Source organism: Sorex fumeus, unplaced genomic scaffold (assembly GCF_029834395.1).
Source record: "Sorex fumeus unplaced genomic scaffold, SorFum_2.1 ptg000026l, whole genome shotgun sequence".
NCBI lineage: Eukaryota > Metazoa > Chordata > Mammalia > Eulipotyphla > Soricidae > Sorex > Sorex fumeus.
Window position 1 is genome coordinate 15725584 of NW_026606083.1, and position 22675 is coordinate 15748258.

The 22675-nt window shown below is 39.0% G+C and overlaps 1 protein-coding gene across 1 annotated transcript in view; it reads left to right on the forward strand.

Moving 5' to 3' along the window:
* The window catches only part of MALRD1 (MAM and LDL receptor class A domain containing 1), a 625529-nt gene that overhangs the window by 157104 nt on the left and 445750 nt on the right, over window positions 1-22675 (forward strand). The window contains exon 20 of the mRNA XM_056114588.1: window positions 21718-21805. Within this exon, the coding sequence (XP_055970563.1) occupies window positions 21718-21805 (88 nt within the window). The remainder of the gene's footprint in view (window positions 1-21717; window positions 21806-22675) is intronic.

Below are 22675 nucleotides of genomic sequence, written 5' to 3' on the forward strand. Positions count from 1 at the left end.
CAGCACTGGAGAGAGTGGGCATCCTTGTCTCATCCCTGATCTTAGAGGGAAGGCTCTTAGTTTTTCCCATTGCGAATGATGCTTGTCATAGGCTTTTTGTAGATGGCTTTAACTATATTGAGGAAAGGCCCTTCTATACCCGTTTTGCAGGGTTTTCATCATAAATGGGTGCTGGATCTTATCAAATGTTTTTTTCTGCATCTATTGATATGATCATATGGTTTTTATCATTTCTTTTGTTGATATGATGGATTATGTTGATTTATTTCTGAATGTTAAACCACCCTTGCATCCCCTGGATGAATCCCACTTGGTCATGGTATATGATCTTTTTGATAAGTTGTTGAATTCTACTGGCTAGTATTTTGTTGAGAATCTTCACATCCATGTTCATCAGGGATATTGGCCTGCAGTTTTCTTTTCTTGTGGTGTGTTTGTTTCCTTTTGGTATTAGAGAGATATGAGCTTCATAGAAACTGTTTGGGAGAGTTTCTGTATCTTCAATTTTCTGGAAAAACTTGAGAAGAACTGGCAATAGGTCCTCTTTAAGTGTTTGGAAAAAATCGCTAGTGAATCTATCTGGACCTGGGCTTTCGTTTTGGGGAAAACTTTTGATTACAGTTTCAATTTCCTTGATGTTAATAGGACTGTTCAGGTATTCTACATCTTCTTGATTCAGCCTTGGGAGATTGTAAGAATCCAGGAATTTATCCATTTCTCTAGGTTTTCTTGTTGATTGGTTTCTGTTGTGATATCCCCCTTCTTATTTCTGATTCAGTTTACTAGGGTTCTATCTCTCTTTTTTGTCAGTCTTGCTAGTGGTTTATCTATCTTGTTTATTTTCTTGAAGAACCAGCTCTTTGTTTCATTGATCTTTTGGATTGTTTTTTGGGTTTCCATGTCATTGATTTTTGCTCTAAGTTTTATGATCGCTTTCCTTCTGTCTGGTTTGGGCTCCTTGTGTTGGTTCTTTTCTAAGATCTTGAGCTGTAAAGTCAACTTGTTAATAATGACCCTTTCTTACTTCCTGAGAAATGCTTGCAGAGGTATAAATTTTCCTCTTAACATGGCTTTAGCTGCGTCCTATCTGTTCTGGTAGCTTGTGTCTTCATTCTTATTTGTTTCCAGGCATCTTTTGATTTCTTCCTTGACTTCCTTCCTGACTCACTCGTTGTTCAAGATGGAGTTGTTTAATTTCCAGGTGTTTGATTTGGTTCTTTGTGTCTGTGTGTGATGCCCTTCCATATTCAGTGCATCGTGGTCTGAGAATATTGTTGATACTATTTCTATCTTCCTGCTTCTATTAAGGTTTGTTTTGTGGCCTATCACGTGGTCTATTTTGGAAAATGTTCTGTGTGCACTGAGAAGATTGTGTATTCTTTCTTTTGGGGGGTGTAACACCCTGTATAGGACTTTAAGTCCTCCCTCTTCTATTTCTTTTTTCAAAGCCAATGTTTCCTTGCTGAGTTTTGTTCTTGTTGATCTATCCAGACAGAGGTGATAAGGCGATGTTGAAGTCTCCAGCTACTTTTGTGTTGCTAGCAATGTCCTTCTTAAAATCTGTTAGCAGTTGTTTTAAATATTTAGCTGTTCCCTCATTAGGTGTGTATACATTTAAGATGTGATCTCTTCCTTTTGTATATATCTCTTGATAAATTGAAAATGGTCTTCGCTGTCCCTTCTAATCTTTTTCATCCTGAAGTGTATGTTGTCGGATACTAGTATGACCACCCCAGCTTTTCTGAGGGAGCTGTTTGCTTGCAGGTTTGTTTTCCATTCTTTGACTTTGCATCCTTGTTTGTTCTGACTGTTGAAATGAGTTTCTTTTAGGCAGCAAAATGTTGGTTTTTTTCTCTGAATCCATTTTGCCACTCTGTGTCTCCTAATTGGTGAATTTATACCATTGATATTGAGAGATATTATTGTTATGGGATTTTGTGTCATTTTTCTGTAAGGGTTAGTAGTGCTTGTAGATTTTGTCTTGTCTTATATTAGCCCCTGTAGTCCTTCTTTTTAGGTTTGGTTTTGAGTCTATGAAGTTCCTCAGCTGTTGCTTATCTAGAAAATAGTGTACCTTTCCTTCAACTTTGAGTGAGAGTTTAGTTGGATAGAGTATTCTTGGTGAAGCGTTCATTTCAGTGAGTTTTTTCCCTATATCCCACCATTGCCTTCGGGTTTGGAGGGTTTCTTCTGTTAGGTCTGCTGTGAATCTAAGTGGTGCTCCTTTGTATGTGATTTTCTTCTTTGACCTTGCTGCTTGCAGTATTGTGTCTCTATCTTTGGCATCCATAATTCTAATTATTATATGTCTTGGAGTGTTTTTGTTAGGGTCTCTTTTAGCTGTCACCCTTCAGGCTCCTTGAATCTGGATGTCTGCATTGTCCAGCTCTAGGAATTTTTCAGCAATGATTTGTTTAACAGTGGCTTCTTCATTGGGAATTGTTTCCCTGACCTTCTGATACTCCATTGATTCTAATGTTTTTCCTCTTGGAATCATGTCCTAGTGCTCTGATTTGCTCTAGAGCTATTTTGAGGTCTCTTGCCATTGTTTGTTGTTGCCTGTAGGCTTTGTGCAGCTGATCTTCCAGCTCATTGATTCTGTCTTCAGCTGTAGCCATTCTACTGTTGAGGACACAACCTTAGTTTTTATTTCATCTACTGAATCCTTTATTTGTGACACTTCTGTGTGTAGCTTTTCAATTTCTGTTCTTATTTCTTCCTGTAATTTCTCTATTATCCAATCCATTGTTACTTTTATGTCCTGTTTAATTTATTGGATAACTGTGTCATGTTTCTTTGAGTTCATTGAACATCTTCATTACTTCATATCTGAATTCTTTATCAGAGAGGTCCTTTAGGTGTGTAACACATAATGAGGCTTCTGGACTCTTTTCATCATCCCCTCTTCGTGGTGGGGATTTGCGCTGTTTCTTTATGTTGGTGTGGTGGTATGGAGACTGAGAGTTACACGAGATTGCTGGGTATCATTAATTTACCTGCAGCCACCCAAAATTAGGCCATGCCCACTTCCGCAGAGGCCACACCCACTTAGAGGCCATACCCCCTATGGGTACCTGGTGTGTGTGTGTTGGGGGGGTGTACAACCTGAGGGATGGAGATATCAGGCGTAGTGTGGGGATGAACAGGAAATGGATCAGGGATGGTGGGTGTCCCAGGGTCCTTAGAGGATGCCTGGGGCACAGTACACAGTGAGATTGAAGTCCCGGGTATGAAAAAAGACTGACCTGAGGGATGGAGAGATCAGGCGCAGCGTTGGGGACAAACACGAAGAGGCTCAGGGATGGAGGGCAGCCCAGGGTCCTAGAGCTCATTGTCATTTTTGGTTTGCATTACTCTGATAGCAATTTATATTGGATGCTTTTAATAAATAACAGTGAACATTTCTGCATATATGTATGCCCTTTTTAGAAAGCTTATTTTCAGATCCTCTCCCTATTGTTTAGGTATTTGACTGTTGAGCTTTGTGTGTGCTAAGTATGTTTTTGGATATCACCTGTTTTATAGTGTTGTATATTTTTCTGAATCAGTAGTATGTCTTTTAATTTTATCCCAAGTTATTTTGCCATCGAAAACTTTTGAGCTTGATATGGTCCCATTTGCTTATTTTTGTTTTGCTTTATTTGCCAATGAAGTTAGGTCATTGATGGCCCATGTCCTAAAGAAGTCCATATCCTAAAGAGTTCAACCTATGTTTTCCTTAGTTTATTTTACAGATTCTTACCTAATTTCAAGATGTACATTCTACTCTGAATTAAGTTCTGTGTATGGTATCAGAAATGATCAGAGATTAAGCCTGGTTAGCCTAAATTGTGGGAGTTACCATGAGTTCTAAGATGACTGTGACTCAAACCTGTCGAATCAGATGACTGTAACTCAAACCTGTTGAATCAGATGGCAACCGGGAGTGATCCTATCAGGATGGCTTGAGGCCAGGACCCCAGTGGATGGGGCTGTCCAGTGGAAGTGGTGTTTCCAATCAGTTTGTGCTTTGTTGTAAAGTGAGACTCTTTACATTCCATGGGTTCAAGTGAAAGACTAAATTCTGGATTTGGGTTTTTGTTTGTTTGGCTGGTGGGTTTTGGGACCATACTCGGCAGTGCTCAGGGCTTACTCCTGGCTCTGTACTCAGGGGTCAATCCTGGTGGTGCTCGGGAGAACATTTGGGGTGTGAGTGTTGAGCTTGGGTTGGTCTTACCCATCTTCCAAGCCCCTTTGACTGAATTCTGTACAAACTTAAGTTCTCAGCACCCCAGCCCAGACCTCTCTAGTGGGGCACTTCTGTCAGTGAATCTGTGGGGGAAAGCTGGTTCTGCAGCTGTGCTATTCTGGTTCACTTGGAGAATGGCTGTTCCCAGCCCTGAGGATTCCAAATGGTGCAACCAGCATCACTCTTAGCACATGTGGGGCTGTTCAGGGGACAGAGCTTATGGTCTTACATTTTCGACGCTGCCACTTGGCCACTGAACCTTACCAGACCTCTCAACTGCCTTTAACTTGTTTGATAGAGACTCATGACTTCTAATCAGTGAGCTTGAGACTTTTCACCCGCAGGTCTTTTAAAGTCCTATGCTAAAAAAGCAGGTTTCCGTAAGTGGTTGAATATAAACGTGTCTTCTATAGCGTGCTAGTTCTAACTTTCTAATTTTCTATGCTGAAATGTCATCATTAAATGAGAATTATAGTCCATACAAGTTTAAATGGTAAGAGTTCACTGTGAAATGAAGTATGATTTTTAGGTGGATTATGGGTGATGCTATAGAAATAATAGAACAGAAAATGATCTTAGGCAGTGAAAATAAATAAAAAAAGCTTATCAAAATCATTAAAAATAATTTTCTGTCAAGTATTTAGCTGACACATAAGAGGCTCTAAGATATAGTTACAATTCTCTAGTTATAGGCAAAAAAAGACAGTAATTTTTTTTCTCCTGAGCAATAAAATATATAAACTTGTGCCTAAAGTATATTTTCCTGGTGACATGCTTAGGTGGAGGATTACCATGGCAACAACACATCATCAGTAGGGTAAAACTAACCAGTCTCACGACGGTCTAATCCCAGCTCACGTTCCCTATTAGTGGGTGAACAATCCAGCGCTTGGGACTAGCCACCACCATGCTGAGACCACTCTCCGCACATATGAAGGTACTGGCAGAGGGACAAAGCCATGCGGGTTCCGGGGCCAAGATCTCCAAGCCTATTCGAATTGGAGTGGAGCATCCTCCACCCAGATCCTCCAAATTCCAGTAGGCGGGGGTCACACCCACCACCTGGCCCCCTGGCGCCGTGTAATCCCATCAACAGCCAAGACTCAGAGACTATAAAATCCAGCTCCCAGACGAGACCAGTGCAGTCAGTCTCCTGCCCCTGCGCCTGGCTGTTCCTCGCTGGAGGGGAGCGGGTTGAGCTTTCCTCCCCGCCCCGACCAGGGCTCCAGCAGCCGAAGACCTCCACGACCAGCCACCACCATGCTGAGACCACTCTCCGCACACATGAAGGTACTGGCAGAGGGACAAAGCCACGCGGGTTCCGGGGCCGAGATCTCCAAGCCTACTCGGATTGGAGTCGAGCATCCTCCACCCAGATCCTCCAAATTCCAGTAGGCGGGGGTCACACCCACCACCTGGCTCCCTGGCGCCGTGTAATCCCATCAACGGCCAAGACTCAGAGACTATAAAATCCAGCTCCCGGAACCGCACGGCCACGACATCTTATCAGGACATCTTTTTATGATATCTTATTATCTCATTCCTACTCTGGACAAACTTGCAGACTATTGAATGTAGCCTGCCCACAGGGCAGAGTCTGCAAACTCCCCGTGGCGCACCAAATATGCCAAATACCAGTAACAATGATGGGTCTCATTCTCTTAAAGAGCCTTGAATATAATCTCAGGGCTAGGATGAAAGAGACGTTACTGGGGCCTGCTCGAGGCAATCGACGAATAACAGGATGATGAATGAATGAATGATGATGCTTAGGTGGACAGAAATTTAGTTTCAGAGGAATAGATACACTATGTATTATTTCCTTTTTCAGGAAGATGCCTTATATCTCTGTGACACACACATATACAACAATATATATACATTGTATGTGTGTAAAAATGTTGCAGTTTTCATACAAAGGACTATTTTTTTGCTTCTCTGGGAATCTACTTTGTCCTTTGCAAACAGAATTTGGATTAGTTCTCAAATTTTCTTAATTATAAGGACCATCTGGAGTCTTTTTAGATACTTGCAACGTTTTAAACTCTCAGCTTTTTCTATCAGAAATATATTTAGAAATGTGCTCCTATCAGAAACTCCTAAAATCTGTACTTTTGACAAAACCCTCTGGTGATTCTGGTAACAAAACAAGTTTAGGAAATAAAAGATTTAATGATGTCTAAATTAGAAGTCACGTCAGAATTGCTTTTAGAAATACCTGGGGATGAAATATGATTATTTACTTGAAATTATCTTCTAAATAGCATTGAAGGCCTATGTTATCTTTTTAAACGGTCTTTAAAAAGCCACCAACTTAAAATGTTGTTAATGGAAGAAAGTGGAATTATGTTAAATTGTTATGTTGTTCCTGCATGGCAAAGTCTGGCAAACTACACGTGACGTATTCGATATGCCAAACACAGTAACAACAAGTCTCACAATGGAGATGTTACTGGGTCCGCTCGAGCAAATCGATGAACAACGGGAGGACAGTGACAGTGACAGTTATGTTGTATCATTCTAATACATACTTTGGATAATGATGGAGATCTTGATCTGTTTTAATTACTGCACAAAAGAGGCTGTTCCTTTCTAACTGATAGATGGTTGACTATATTAGTTGGTACTCTTCAAGCACTCTGAACTGTGTTCCTGAGACTCTCCTGATAGAACATGCTTCTGATCTTGACTTTATTTAAGTAGATCTCTTTAATTTGGTGATGAGCTGACATTTGTGTTCAGGCATATTTCCAACTATGTTTAATTTAATCCTCACAACTTGGCATTTGGGGGTTATGTATTCAGTTTCTGGGGAACTGCCTAGACCAGTGAAGACCAGATCCTGGAAATTTACTGAGGAATAGAGAGCGAGGGAGAGAAATCTGCCTGAGATGGTAAAGTTCACTCTCCTGCTGAGAAAGGCTGGGAAGACAACACAAGAGTGAGTGTGAGCCAAGTCTTGAAGCGTGATCTGAGTTGAGGACTCCTGGTTGCCAACTCAACTTCTTTAAAAAGAGCCCTGGTAGGAGAGCAGAGGCCAGAGGGCAGAATGAAGGAAGAATCCAGGTTGCTATTGTTTTAGAACATGTGGAATGGATGGTGTACTTCAGCAGAACCTGGATGAAGGGTATCCATACTGAGATACCAGGCAGTACACAGAGAGGGGTACTGATAACTCACTCCTCATCTCCTAGGAGTTAGTAAGTTCTTGGAAGCAGGTGCTGTAAGTACAGTATATAGGTGCTGTGAGTTCTGTGTATTAGGTGTTGTGAGTACAGTGTACGAGGTGGTATAAGTACTCTGTGCTTGGTTCTAGAATACAGTGCTCTGTGTCCTTCAGTGAATCTTATGGAGCTTGTCCTTAGGGTCTCTTAGAGAAGAAAGATCACCAACAGAATGTACAAATATAACTGCAGTTAAAATTTGTAAAGAATTTTGAAAAGAAATATACTTCCCACTCAAGTTGTGGTAGATTTCTCTGCAGAGGTCTCATCTAATTTGAGACTTGAAGTTTTTTGTTTTAACTCACAGAACTAATGGGTGAACATTACGAGCAAAAGACAAATGTGTGTTTTTATTAAGATTTAAAGTCTATGGCATGATTTTTCTTGCTGTAGGTCTGGATTAAATTTAAGTTGTCACATAGAAGTTGAGGTACATTTGAAACCTCATTTCACAAACAGAATGAGGGATATGTTATCTTTTTCTTAAAAACTCTTACTATGTCTTGGAATAATAAACTACAATTCTATCTTTTCTTTAAATGTTGTCTTTAATATTGTGGAAGAATAAAAGCCTACTCTGCTGATTTCTGCCTTCTCTACCTTTACAAAACTGTGCTCAAAATATAATTTCACTTGGACGTGTGTTGAATCTATCAATTAGACAGTATTGCTTGTTGTTCTGAAATCTTGCAATATCTGTTTACATCACTTTGAAATAACATAAGCCTGATTTTCTAAACTTTAAAAAATCAATAGTTCTATGCCCTTTTCACTTTTCTCTTCCTGATATCAAGCAGGATTTTTTTTAGCTAAATGCTTTTTATAACTTGCAATCAATTAAGCTCCATAGAAAGTATTAGGATTTGAGAAATTGAGAACTATTTGTCCTCATTCAAATAATAGATGAGATGTGAAATGGGCTACATGGTCGTATGAGTCCCCAGAGGATTCTTTAAAAGAGCATGTGAGTTTGCAGAATTTCAAGTAGCAAATTAGTTTCAAATTGATCAACATTTATCCCTTTTAAAATCCACTTTAGGCAAGTTTCAGAAAGCCACTGCTCTATACTGGTGGAGTCGGGGGTAATGCCTCCCCATGCTGTGGGTACATTTATAATAACATTGAGAAAAATGCAGCTGAAATGATCCTCATGATTTGCTGACCCTCTAAAACTCATGGAAAGCCAATCAATTTCATGCGGCCTGAATACTGAGGTGGCATTTTTAAGGTTTCTGTCACTTTTGTTCAAGAAGAATAAGAGTTCAATTAAAAGGATAAGTCCTGAAGGCAATTTGCATGGCCATCTTTGCTCCCCCACACTGCCTGTCCCCGTTTGTGTTTTTTAAAGTTCTCTGCCCACAACACAGCAGCATCCCTGGCTTGGAAGAGCTTTTGCGGGTGGAAAAGGAGCTGAGTTATAGCAGGTGGGTGCCCTTCTCTGTCTGACTCTCAGCAACCAGACCCCTTCAGTTCAGGATAGTAGAAAATTAGGGTGTGCACGACAGGAGGCAAATTCCATTTGCACATCCAAGCATGATCAAACATGCAGCAATGAGGCAGTATCTAACTTCACAGTGGGAGGACGATCCTACATGGTCTTCTAGACTTCTGCACAGTTCAATATCCAGGCAAAAAAGTCTACTTGCGCTGTCTTTTTACAGAGATATTTGCTTATATGACAGCTCTCTTTCCCTCCATCTGTCTCCCACCCTCCTCTCCGGCCTCCCCTTCACCCTCTTTGCGCTCTACCTCCTCCATCTCATATGCTACAGAAGTCCATCACAACTGGAATCTTTCAATGGCAGGGAGGCGCTTCTCTTCTGGGGTGCGATCAACTGAAGGTGGTGCAGGAAAACATCTGCTCCGTTGCATATTGTGTGTAAAGGTGGAGGTGCAGTGGAAGGTTTTCTTTGGCAGATGCTTTATGCCACCTTTCCAAGGCTAAGATATTTCATTTATCTATACTATGAGATGACTGTCAGGGTAAGTTGGTGTAGCTTTGGAGCAGGGTAAAATTTCTGAGCTAACATGTACAGGAATTGCAAACCTAAATGCCTATGGGAACCAAGCAGGGGCCATGAGCAGAGAAAAGTGGGTCAAGTGGAAGATCATAAATAGCACTGGACATCAGCCTTTGAATTAGACATCTGTAGGGAGCAGTGGGGATTTCAGAAACCAGGGTCCTGATCACTTTGTGAAACACCCTACTTTAAAGTACTGGCAACCGATTTGACTCAAAAGTGCTGTTTTGGCCACACAAAAGTTCTTAAGATATGAGCATTGACTTCCTTTGTTTTATTTTTTCCCTGGAGGGTGAAATCCTCCAGGCCAGGAATGGAGATTTTTCTCCATGGTAACCATGGAAACACTTGGCGAAAGGCCAGAGTAGGTTCTTTGTTGATGAATCAAAATTTTCTAGCAAGACATATGTTAAAGACCAGGCATCTGCCTAGAAGAAATATAGCATAACACCAAAAGGCTTACAATAATTTGTCATGTACTTCTCCCAAAATAGAAACATAAATGAAGTGAACATCAGATTTTTCTTCCAGGTAATTCTTTTATAGTATCTGTCCTACTATTCTTTCCCCTAATTTTATTTCATCTCCACTGTAATACAATTTTATTTTTGTTTTCTGTTTCTGTAGCCAGTGTTTGTACCATTTAGATGTGGCATCTCTTTAGTGGTAGATGATGTTCAGATGTTTAGTATAATTATTAGAAGATTCCATTTGCACACATGTGTTTGTGTATGTGTGACATGACTAGCGACAGAGGGCTGGAACATACATTTTCTTGGCTAAAATATATTTATTGTTTAAAGATTATTTTCAGGGTTTAACAAAAAAAATTCCAAGATGGTTAAGAATCATTTATTGTCGAATCTAGCACATAACTGTTTCAGCATTAGTCTGAAATTGCTCGTTATTAGCCCTGATGTTTGAGATTCTAAGCTGCATTTCTTGGAATGCCTAATTGTAGGTTATATAGTAAAATGTGGACAGTTTATGAATGTGTTTATAGGAATTTGCTTCAGCTTTTGGTCAGTAATAACAAGAGGGGAAAAGATGTTTGTTTGTTTGCTTGCTTGTTTTTAATATAGACTGTCACTGTCACTGTCCTCCCGTTCATTGATTTTCTCGAGCGGGCCCAGTAACGTCTCCATTGTGAGACTTCGTTGTTACTGTGTTTCACATATCAAATACGTCACAGGTAGCTTGCCAGGCTTTGCCGTGCCCGCTAGATACTCTCGGAAGCTCATGCTCAATATTTTTGGCTAGTTGCTAGGGATAGAGGTGGGATTGGGGCTACCAAGCCCTACCTGGCAATACTCTTGGGGTCATAAATCACTGGGAACTAGACCCTAAACATGTGAGGCATGAGCTCTACCACTTTGACCTATATAATAATAATTCTGGTACCTAAAAAAGTAGTTTATAATATTTTCTAATTTATTTCTGCTCTTTACCTATGCTTATACCAAATTGAAATAAGTGTTATTCAGGAGTATAAGGGAAAATGAGTGTTCTCTGGAAAATATTAGTGGGTAGCAAGAGAGACGACTTTTTATAACTGAGCTGAAAAGTATTAAGATATTGGAGACTGACTATAAGTTTAAAATTCCATGCAGTAAGTTAGCAATTTGAAACAAAATAGTAAATGCTGTTGATTTATGGCAATAAAGTATAGAATAAATGTTTCTTGTTTATATTGATATACAAATCAAATCCATCCTGTTTAGGGTAAGAAGTAATGTGATGTTCAATAAATTTACACAATTGTGTAATGAAATCACCAAGATTGAAAATATTTCCATCATTCTCCCTTTCCATAATCTCTTCTTACTATAGTCAAGCCTCTATCCTAGGCTTGAATTAATTTTTTTCTTCTAAAGTTCAGCCTTTTGGCAAATGTTTTATAAGTGGATTGATTAAATAGCTTTTTAATGAGAATTTAAATATGGATTCTTTTGTGGGGGCGGAAGGGACACACTTAGTAGTGCTTAGGAATTATTCATTACTCCTGGTACTGCACTCAAGGAATCATTCTTTTTTTTCTTTTAATTAGTGAAACACCATGAGGTACAGTTGTACAATTACAAACTTTCGTGTTTGGGTTTCAGTTATACAATGATCGAGTACCCATCCCTTCACCAGTGCCCATTTTCCACCACCAATGATCCCAATAACCCTCCCACCCCACCATCCCCCGCAATGCCTTTGTGGCAGGGCATTTCCTTTTGCTCTCTCTTTCTTTTAGGTTGTTGTGGTTTGCAATAGAGGTATTGAGTGGCCACCATGTTTGTTCTGTAGTCTACTTTCAGCATGCATCTCGCATCCGAGTGAGTTCTCCAATACCCTTTACTTGGTGTTCCCTTCTCTATCTGAGCTGCCCTTTCCCCCAGCATGTGCTGCCAGATTCCAACCTGTGGAACAGACTTCCTGGTACTAGTCTCAACTATTCTTGAGTGTTCGTCTCCCATTCTGTTACTTTATATTCCCCAGATGAGTTCAGTGTTTCCATGTCTGTCCCTCTCTTTCTGACTCATTTCACTTAGCATGATACTTTCCATGTAGAACCACTTGTTTGCAAATTGCATGACTTCATCATTTCTAATAGCTGCATAGTATTCCGTTGTGTAGATATACCAAAGTTTCTTTAACCAGTCATCTGTTCTTAGGCACTCGGGTTTTTTTATTCCAGATTTTGGCTATTGTGAACAGTGCAGCAATGAGCATACAAGTGCAGATATCATTTCAACTATACTTTTTTGCCTCTCCGGGATATATTCCTAGGAGTGGTATTGCTGGGTCAAATGGGAGCCCAATTTATAATTTTCTGAGGATCATTCACACTGTTTTCAAAAGGCCTGAATCAGTTGGCATTACAACCAGCAGTGAAGGAAAGTCCCTTTCTCTCACATCCATGCCAACACTGGTTGCTTTTGTTCTTTTATATGTGAACCAGTTTCTATGGTTTGAGATGATATCTATCTCATTGTTGTTTTGATCTACATTTTCCTGATGATTAGTGATGTAGAGCATTTTCTCTTATGTGTTTTAGCCATTCGGATTTCTTCTTTGACAAAGTTTCTGTTCATTTATAACACCATTTTTTTTATAGGGTTGGATGTTTTCTTCTTGTGGAGTTCAACCAGTGCTTTGTATATCCTTGATATTAACCTTATTGGATGGGTATTGGGTGAATAGCGTTTCCCATTCTGTAGAGTGCCTTTGGGTTTTGGTCACTGTAACTTTTGCAGTGCAGAAGCTTCTTGGTTTAATATAGTCCCATTTGTTTGTCTCTGTTTCCACTTGGTTGGTCAGTGGCATGTCATCTTTGAAAATACCGCTAGCCTTAATATTGTGGAGGGTTTTGCCAACCTTGTCCTCAATGTACTTTATGGATTCTGGTCTGATGTTGATGTTTTTAATCCATTTTGATCTGACTTTTGTGGTGTTAGGTCAAGGTCTTCTTGCATGTGGTTGTCCAGTTATGCCAGCACCATTTGTTAAAGAGGCTTTCCTTGTTCCACTTCACATTTCTTGCTCCCTTATCAAAGATTAGATGTTCATACATTTGTGGTTGTGTGTAGCGATATTCCTCCCTCTGCGGCTCTGCCTTTGTTCCAGTACCATGATGTTTTAATTGTTACTGCTTTGTAGTAGATTTTGAAGTTGAGAAGGGTGATGCCTCCCATCGTCTTTTTCCCAAGAATTGCTTTAGCTATTCGTGAGCATTTTTTGTTCCAAATGAATTTTAGAAGTGCTTGATCCATTTCTTTGAAGAATTTCATGGGTATCCATATAGGGATCACATTGAATCTGTATAGTGCCTTGAGGAGTATTGCCGTTTTGATAATGTTAATTCTTCCTATGCATGAGTAGGGGATATGTTTCCTTTGACTCATGTCCACTTTTATTTCGTGGATTACATTTTGTAGTTTTCTTTGTAGAGGTTATTTACCTGCTTAGTTAGGCTGATTCTGAGGGACTTGATTTTCTAGGGCATGGTTGTGAATGGGGCTGCTTTTTTCATGTCACTTTCTTCTGTCTCATTATTTGTGTATAGGAAGGCCAGGGATTTTTGGGTATTGATTTTATAGCCTGTGACTTTACTGTACAAGTCTATTGTTTCTAGTAGTTTCATGGTAGAGGCTTTTAGGATTCTCTAGATATAGTATCATATCATCTGAGAATAGTGAGAGCTTGGTTTCTTCCTTTGCTATCTGGATGCCCTTAATATCTTTTGCTTTCCTAACTGCTATTGCAAGTACCTCCAGTATTATTTTGAGCAGATGTGGCGAGAGTGGGCATCCTTATCTTGTCCCTGATCTTAGAGGGAAGGCCCTTAGTTTTTCCCCATTGAGGATAATGCTGCTATAGGTTTGTCATAGATTGCTTTGACTATCTTGAGGAAAGTTCCTTCTAAGCCCATTTTGGTGAGAGTTTTCATCATAAATGGGTGTTGGAACTTATGATATCCCCCTTCTCATTTTTTATTTGGTTTATTAGGGTTCTCTCTCTTTCTTTGTCAGTCTTGCTAGTGGTTTATCTGTCTTGTTTATTTTCTCAAAGAACCAGCTATTGGTTTCATTGATCTTTCGGATTGTTTTCTGAGTTCCCATGTCGTTGATTTCTGCTCTAAGTTTTATGATTTCTTTCCTTCTGCCTATTTGGGCTCCTTTTGTTGGTCCTTTTCTAAGATCTTGAGCTGTGAAGTCAACTTGTTAATAATGGCCCTTTCTTCCTTCCTGAGAAATGCTTGCAGAGCTATACATTTTCCCCTTAATATGGCTTTAGCTGCATCCCATAGGGTCTGGTAGCCCGTGTCTTCATTCTCATTTGTTTCCAGGTATCTTTTGATTTCTTCCTTGACTTCCTTCCTGACCCACTCATTGTTCAACATTGAGTTGTTTAATTTCCAGGTGTTTGATTTGGTTCTCCGAGACTGTGTGTGATTCGCTCCTACAGTGTATTGTGGTCTGAAAAGATAGTTGATACAATTTCTATATTCCTGATTCTATTAAGGTATGTTTTGTGAATCAGCACGTTGTCTATTTTAGAAAATGTTCTGTGTGCACTTGGAAAAGAATGTGTATTCTTTCATTTTGGAGTGTAAAGCCCTGTATAGGTCTGTTAACCCTCTCTCTTCTACTTCTTCCTTCAAAGTCACTGTTTCCTTGCTGAGTTTTGTTCTTGTTAATCTATCCAGAACTGATAAAACGGTGTTGGAGTCTCCAACTACTATTGTATTGCTGGCAATGTCCACCTTAAAATCTGTTAGCAGTTGTTTTAGGTATTTAGCTGGTCCCTCATTAGGTGCATATACATTTAAGAGTGTGATTTCTTCCTGTGGGTAGGGTGTTTGCCTTGCACATGGCAGGCCCACCCAGGTTCGATTCCTCTGCCCCTCTTGGAGAGCACAGCAAACTACCGAGAGTATCTTGCCTGCACAGCAGAGACTGGCAAGCTACCCGTGATGTATTCGATGCCAAACACACTAACAAGTGTCATAATGGAGATGTTACTGGGTCTGCTCGAGCATATTGATGAACAACGGGAGGACAGTGACAGTGACAGTACATATCCCTTGAGAAACAGAAAATGTCCTTCGCTGTCCCTTCTAACCTTTTCAACCTGTAATCTATGTTGTTGGATACTAGTATGGGCACCCCAGCTTTTTTGAGGGAGTTGTTTGCTTGCAGGATTGTTTTTCATCCTTTAACTTTGAGTCTGTGTTTGCTCTGACTTTTCAGATGAGTTTCTTATAGGCAGCAGAAAGTTGGTTTCAGTTTCTGGATCCATTTTGCCATTCTATGTCTTTGTCTCTCTCTCTCTCTCTCTCTCTCTCTCTCTTTTGCTTTTTAGGTCACACCAGCAATGCACAGGTGTTACTTCTGGCTTTGTACTCAGGAGTTACTCCTGACAGTGCTCAGGGGACCATATGGGATTCTGGAGATGGAACCTGGGTTGGCTGCGTGCAAGACAAATGCCCTACCTGCTGTGCTATTGCTCCGGCCCACTCTGTGTCTCTTGGTTGGTGCTTTTAGACCATTAACATAGAGAGAGATTATTGTCATGGGGTTTTGTGCCATCATTCTGTAAGGGTTTGTTGTGCTTATGGTTGTTTTCCTTCTTGAATTACAGGAGCCCTTTTAGCCCTTCTTTTAGGTTTGTTTTTGAGTCTATGAAGTTGCTGAGTTGTTGTTTATCTATAAAATGGTGTATTGTTCCATCGAGTTTGAGTGAGAGTTTAGCTGAATAAAGTATTCTTGGTGAGGCATTCATTTCATTAATTTTTTTCGCTATATCCCACCATTGTATTTGGGATTGGAGGGTTTCCTCTGATAGGTCTGCTGTAAATCTAAGGGGTGCTCCTTTGTTTGTGATTTTTTTCTTTGACCTTGCTGCTTGCAGTATTGTGTCTCTATCCATGGCATCTATCATTCTGATATGCCTTGAAGTGTTTCTATTAGGGTCTCTTTCAGCTTCTGCTCCTTGGATCTGGATGCCTGCATTCTCTAACTCCGGAAACTTTTCAGCAATGATTTCTTTAACTGTGGCTTTTTCATTGGAGTTGCCTCTCTGTCCTTCTTGTACTACGATGATTCTTATGTTGTTCCTCTTGGAGTCATCCCCTAGTTCTCTGATTCGCCTTAGATCTATTTTGAGGTCTTTTCCCATTGTTTGTTGTTGCCTGTACAATTTCTGTTGCTCATCTTCAAGCTCACTAATTCTATCTTCAGCTGTGGCCATTCTACTGCTAAGGGCACCCACTTAGTGTTTTTTTTTTTATTTCATCTACCAAATCCTTTATTTGTGACACTTCTTTTTGTAGCTTTCTTATTTCTGCTCTCATTTCTTCCTGTATTTTCTCGACTATCTGTTACACTATTGCTTTCATTTCTTCCTTTAATTTTCTGGATTTATCCTCCATTTATTCTTTGAGTTCCTTGAACAACCTTAGCATTTCATCTCAGAATTCTTTATCAGAGAGATCATATGTGTCGGTAACCCCTGTTGAGGATTTGGGACTCTTTTCTTCGTCCTGCCCTTGTAGTGGAGATTTGCGCTGTTTCCTCATGCTCTTGTGGTTGTATAGAGGAAAAACCTTCAAGTTCACTAGCACTGTTCCCTCCTACTGTGGGAGAGGATTCTAAATAAGGTTGGTCAATGGTGGTCACCCTTCTCTCCCTCTAGAACATGTCCTTCTTCCAGACATTATTCTGTGGCTTATGATAGGCATCAAGTGAAGTATTGGAGGTGGTGCTCTTTTATATTGGGCTTGTACAGCTTCTTGCATACACTGGTCTTTTGTTGGAATTGGAGTAGGCCAGTGGATTATTGTCATATTGTGTTTGAGGCGGCCAGGACTTTTTCCACAGAATTAGGTGATAAAGGTTGGGGTGTGAGTCAAGAGTGCTGTGAGTGGGAAGTATAACTGCAGCAGCTCAGGATTCACAAAAGGCCACGCCCACTTTTGAGGATGCCACACACCCCCACAGTGGAGGCCACACCCCCAGCCAGTCTGGATGCTAGTCCAAAGACCTAGGCCGAATGACCTGTGCAGAGGAAAGGCAGGGGCTGGGTGTGTGCATGCCCAAACTCTGGAGGGTGCCCTTAGGGAACTGTCCAGGAGGCAGGCCAAGAATCATTCTTGGTGGACTCAAGGCACTATATGGTGTGCCAGGAATTGAGCCTGGGTGGGTTTCATGCATAGTGAGGACCTTACGTAGAGTATCTCTCCAGCTCCATGGCTCCTTTCAGTAGTGTAATGCTTTTAAGGTTCATTGATTTGTCTCATGTACCATGGCTGAACCACAATCGACTGCACAGACCGAACCTAAGTTGCTTTGCTTGTTTACCAGTGGAGCGATGTTTGTATCGTTTTCAAGTTTTGGAGCTCATGTATAAAGCTTCTCTAAACTTTGTGAAATGGTGTTTTTGTAGTTTGTCTAAACATGTCTTCATTTCTCTTGGGTCACTAAAGGCCTAGACATAGGAATAATATTCTATGGAAGTATATGCCTAATTTTATAGAACACCGCTCAGTTATTTTCCCAAGATTTTTAGTGGTTTTGGATTTCTAGTAAGGAACATTGAAGTTTCCGCCGCTCTAATTAAACTACACCTGTTCCATAATTAGAATAAGATTTTCTTTATTTGGGACAGGAAAAATGGCACCAAGTTGGTGTACAGAATATAAAGATAGTACAAGCACTTGCCTTGATTCTTGCTTGTGGCTGACCCTGGTTCAGTCCCTGGCATTGCATATAGTCCTTTGACCAATGCCAGGGGCCACTCCTGAACATAGAGCCAGGGACAGCGCCTGAACATCACTGACTGTGGCTTATTCTCCCCCCCCCCCAAAAAAAAAGAACACCTTTCCTTCAAGTCTTGCTAATAGTACATTATATTAAAAATGAATGTATTAAGCTGCATCTTCTGTTTTCCAAATACATTATGGCTAAACTAGATTGCACCTTGAATTCCATTTTGAAAATATTTTTTGTAAGTTAATTGATCCAGTGGGCTAGAGCGACAGCACAGTGGTAGGACGTTTGCCTTGCACGCAGCCAGCCTGGCTGAGCTGGGTTAGATTCCTTTGCCCCTCTCAGAGAGCCCGGCAAGCTACCGAGAGTATCTCACCCGCATGGCAAAGCCTGGCAAGCTACCCGTGATGTATTCAATATGCCAAAATATAGTAACAACAAGTCTCAAAAAAAAGAGATGTTACTACCTGCTCAAGCAAATTGATGAATAACAGGAGGACAGTGACAGTGACAGTGAATTAATCCAGTACGGAATTTGAAGGTAAAAATTAGGATTGATTTGTATTTTCCATATATATAATGATATCATTTCCAAACATTTTAAATTTTGGTCAATGTATTTACAGTTTCCTAATTATAGAATAGATTGAGTTCAGGCAAGTCTATAAACCTTTACTAGTATTTGAGTCATTAGTATTTGAACTAAAGTTTCCAATGTAGTTGACAAGGCCATTCCATCTTTATTTGGAGCACGCAGCAGTCCATGAAAAGAACAACTTAGAAAAGCAGGATTACTTTACAAAATTTCCAAACCAATGAGAGTTTTAATGTGAGTAGAATTGCTCTCGACAGAGGATACATGTCATTTGAACCAAAGTGGAATTTTCAATTGCCCTTTAAGTCACTCAATAAAGTAGTAATAGAATTTATGAGTAAAATCTGATTTCTTTTAATCCCAGAATAGCCATACTGGCATGCATACACAATAATATTTGTATTATAGTATCCTTCCATTTTATCCTGGGAAAAACACCAGAAATGAAACTGAATTTTCCAGAGTAGAAATCCATAGAATTACTTTTTCCATGCTGTTTTCTTAGTACTGATTTCTTAGAATAATTTGTGAAGATTCTGACAGGATCTAAATATAAATTCTAAATATAAATAAATATTAAATATAAATTTTTAAAAAAATGAAACTTCAGCACATGTGACTTTTTCCCAAGACGTAATTTGTATTATGTAGGAATTTTTCAAAATGCCTGGCTTGATCACTCAAAAAAAATTAATTTGTAATTGTATATGCAATTGACACACAATGAAGATATTTTGGCAAAATAATGATTAAATTGTGATTTAGAGTGAGATCAAACTCCTTTTTTTAATTTTTCTGTCTTCCTATTTACCACTAGATTCTGATATAAGCAATATGAGAATGGTTTTCAATAATATAAATTAAATTCCAGTAGAAATACATCTTCTCTAGATAGTGTTCAATCTAGAAGTACTATTTACCTTGAGTGGTCCACACATGAGAAAATTTGTGATTTTTACAATTTTTTTTTTGTTGTTGGGACACATCTGGAATTATTTGCTAGCGCTGGACTCAAGGCTCACTTCTGGTATGGCTTGGAGGACCATATTGGGTGCTGGGTTGGCTGTATGCAAGGCAAAGCTTACTTACTGTACTATATTTTCAGCTCCAAGTGGTCAATTCTTTAACCTACGGCTACACAAATAGAGCAAATGGAACACTTTGGAACAGTTGAGCCCATACTATGGAATGACTGTATATTTAGATTCCTAAGCTACTTTACAGGGATTTGTCTGCCAATTACATTTTTTTTTATGAATCTAGAGATAGTTATTACATTTTCAGTTCCCTTCTTCATGGTAAATGAAAATAATCATGAGTAGTTTACCCAGGTCAACACATAATTTTCTTTTCTTGTAATCATCTTAGTTTTATTTCTTTTTAAAAATTATTTTATTTAAAGAACTGTGATTTACAAAGTTATAAATAGTGAAGTTTTAGGTATATGATATTTCAGTATTTTAATCCCATCACCAGTTTCAACATTCCTCCACTCATTTGAGTTTTCTGTTAGTGTGCCCTATGTTGTATTATAGTCAGATGAGACAAATACTGATCCTGAGCATTGATTATCAGTTAATAGTCTTCCTTTTGTATCTTCCCTGCTAACCCAACTACAAAGTCTTCTTTTCTATTAAACTAAGTTATATTCTTAAAGTATGTTCTGTGAAATTACTTAACGTTGTTTTTTAAAGAATAATAGGACTTTGAATATTCAGTTTTTGCATTTTTGTTTCTTCTGCCTATAAATTATTCAATGATGTTGGTGAAATAGTATAAATTTTGCATTTGAAATGATCTATTGGGAAACAAGACTCTTTCTGTATCTTACCATAAAATATTCTTTAGGCATATGTAGACGTAATAGTTTGTCCACTAGTTGCCTAAGCTGTTCTCAGTTGTTTAATTTCTTTGGTATCTTGTATAGTAGAAAATTCTAGTAGTACTCAAGAAAGACTAGAAAACTGAAGGGTGACATTAAAAGGTTTGAGGTTAGTAATTTTACCTTTTAAAACGTTATCTTCTTCAACTAGAAATTAATAAATATTGATATCTTTAAAAATGTTGGAAATGAAAACTTAATTCCCATGCATCACATTTTTGAGGAAAACTGAAATAGAAACATACTCATATCTTGCCCGCACGGCAAAGCCTGGCAAGCTACCCATGACACATTCAATATGCCAAACACAGTAAGAAGTCTCAAAATGGAGATGTTACTGTGCCCACTCGAGCAAATCGATGAACAACGGGAGGACAGTGTGTGACAGTGTGACTCATATAAGAGTGAAGAAAACAAATGTTTTAAATCTGAGTTTGCTTGAAGTTCTTTTCTATTAAATTATGGCAAGATTCCTAGTGAGTATGCACCATATTTGCATAAGTATTAAAATAATTTATCATGATTAATTCCATTATAGTAAATCTCAACCCTAATCACAATCTGCCATAGACTATAGTGGTTTGTCAGTGTTTCATATTTTGCTGGCATTTTGGTGGAATTGCAGCTCCTCTAACAGAACAAATGTCATCTGAGTCTACAGTGATTAATGTGGTTCTGAAGGAGATCTAATAACCATTAGCCAATTCCATAAAGTGTTACAGAAAAAGAAAAAAATATTGAATCTCCTAAAATGTGCATTTTAGGGACTGGAGAGAGAGTACAAGAATTAGGTCACATGTACCCTGCTTGTGTTTGATACCCCACACTTCATAGTCTCCTGACCATCTCTTCGTGTGGCCCTTGAGGTCCCTGATCATTTATGGGGTGGTTCTGTAGATCCCCAACACTGCAGGGCCTAAGCAACACCACATCCCCAGGTATTAGCACTGGACAGGTGGTCTTTTGGTTGAGTATTGGCAGTAATGGTCCCCATACTCCCTGAGCAATGCTTTGGAGCTCTCCCCACCCCACTCCCATCCAAAAGAGGACATTTTAGCAAGCACTTCTGTGAAAAAAATTGCATTTCTAAAAGGATAAAGAGTTTGAACCTTAGAAACAGATGAATTATCAGAATACAGGTGGAATCTGAATAGTTTGCTTTTAAAAGAGCTAGAGTTTTCAAAAGAGCTAGAAGGAAATGGGCCAAATCTAGATCTGAACATTGAAAGCTATAGAGAAGCAGATAATGCTGAAATTTCAGTAGATAAAATAGGACTAGAAAGATAATGGATTTCATGGATTCAATGAAATCCATTAAATCCTGTAAGATGGTCCCTCTGTTACTAGAAATATTCAGGGGTACATGATGTTGACTTATGGGCACGATTTCCAAGCATTTTATAGTGCCTCAGAAAGAGTACTTAAGGTAAGTTTTGAATTTCTTTTTTACAATGAGTTCTCATGAATTAATTTCTTTTATAATAACAACAACTTTTTTTACATTTTTTTAAGATTTTGGTGGAGGCTTCAGTGGGAGATGGCTTCACTGGTGACATTGCGATTGATGATTTGTCATTTCTGGACTGTACACTTTCCCCTGGTAAGAAATACCATATTCATATTTTAGTATTTATAAATCTGTTTATTGGAAAGGCTTCAAACAAAATTAATTTTTAGTTTCCACAAACATTCCAACATAATCTCATTTTTATAATCTTTCTCAAATGTATTGACTTTGGAAAAATATTAAAAATCTTTGCTCGTAATCAGTCTTAAAATAATTTTGTACATAGTAAAGAATTTATATCAGCTGTAGTTTTATCTGTATTATCTGTATGTGAAGTACTAGGAAATTGTGTATAAGTTCAAATGTTATTTTAAAATTGAGCTAATTCCATCACATTTAAAAATATATACTAACAAAACTAGTTATCTTGTAATTTAGTAGCTTTGGAAATTTTAATAATTGCTTGGTCACCTTCCAAAATATTTTTATTTTCAGACTACATTTGAAATATTCCTAAGAATTGTTCTCAAACATTTCCTCTCCATACTCTGGATTTTTCCATTAGCAAAAGCAAATACTTGTTTTCCATATTTACATCTTCATCCTCAATATGTTCTTGAATGAGACCAGTTATAGTTAGCTATTTCAAAGAAATAGATAAGAGGACGAAGAACCTCCGGGTCCGGGCACATTTCTTTGATTCCACTGTTCTTCCTGCATTAACATATGCCTCAGAGACCTGGGGGGCCCTATGCAAACAGGATGAGAACGCTATTCACTTCTCCCAAAGAAGAATAGAAAGAGCTATGCTTGGAATATCACGTTTCACTCAAATGAGAGAAAGAATCCGGAGTTCCGACATCCGTCAACGATCAAGAATCAGGGACGCTGTCTCATTTGCCAAGGCGTCAAAAATCAGATGGGCTGGTCACGTAATGAGATTTAAAGACGACCGCTGGACTA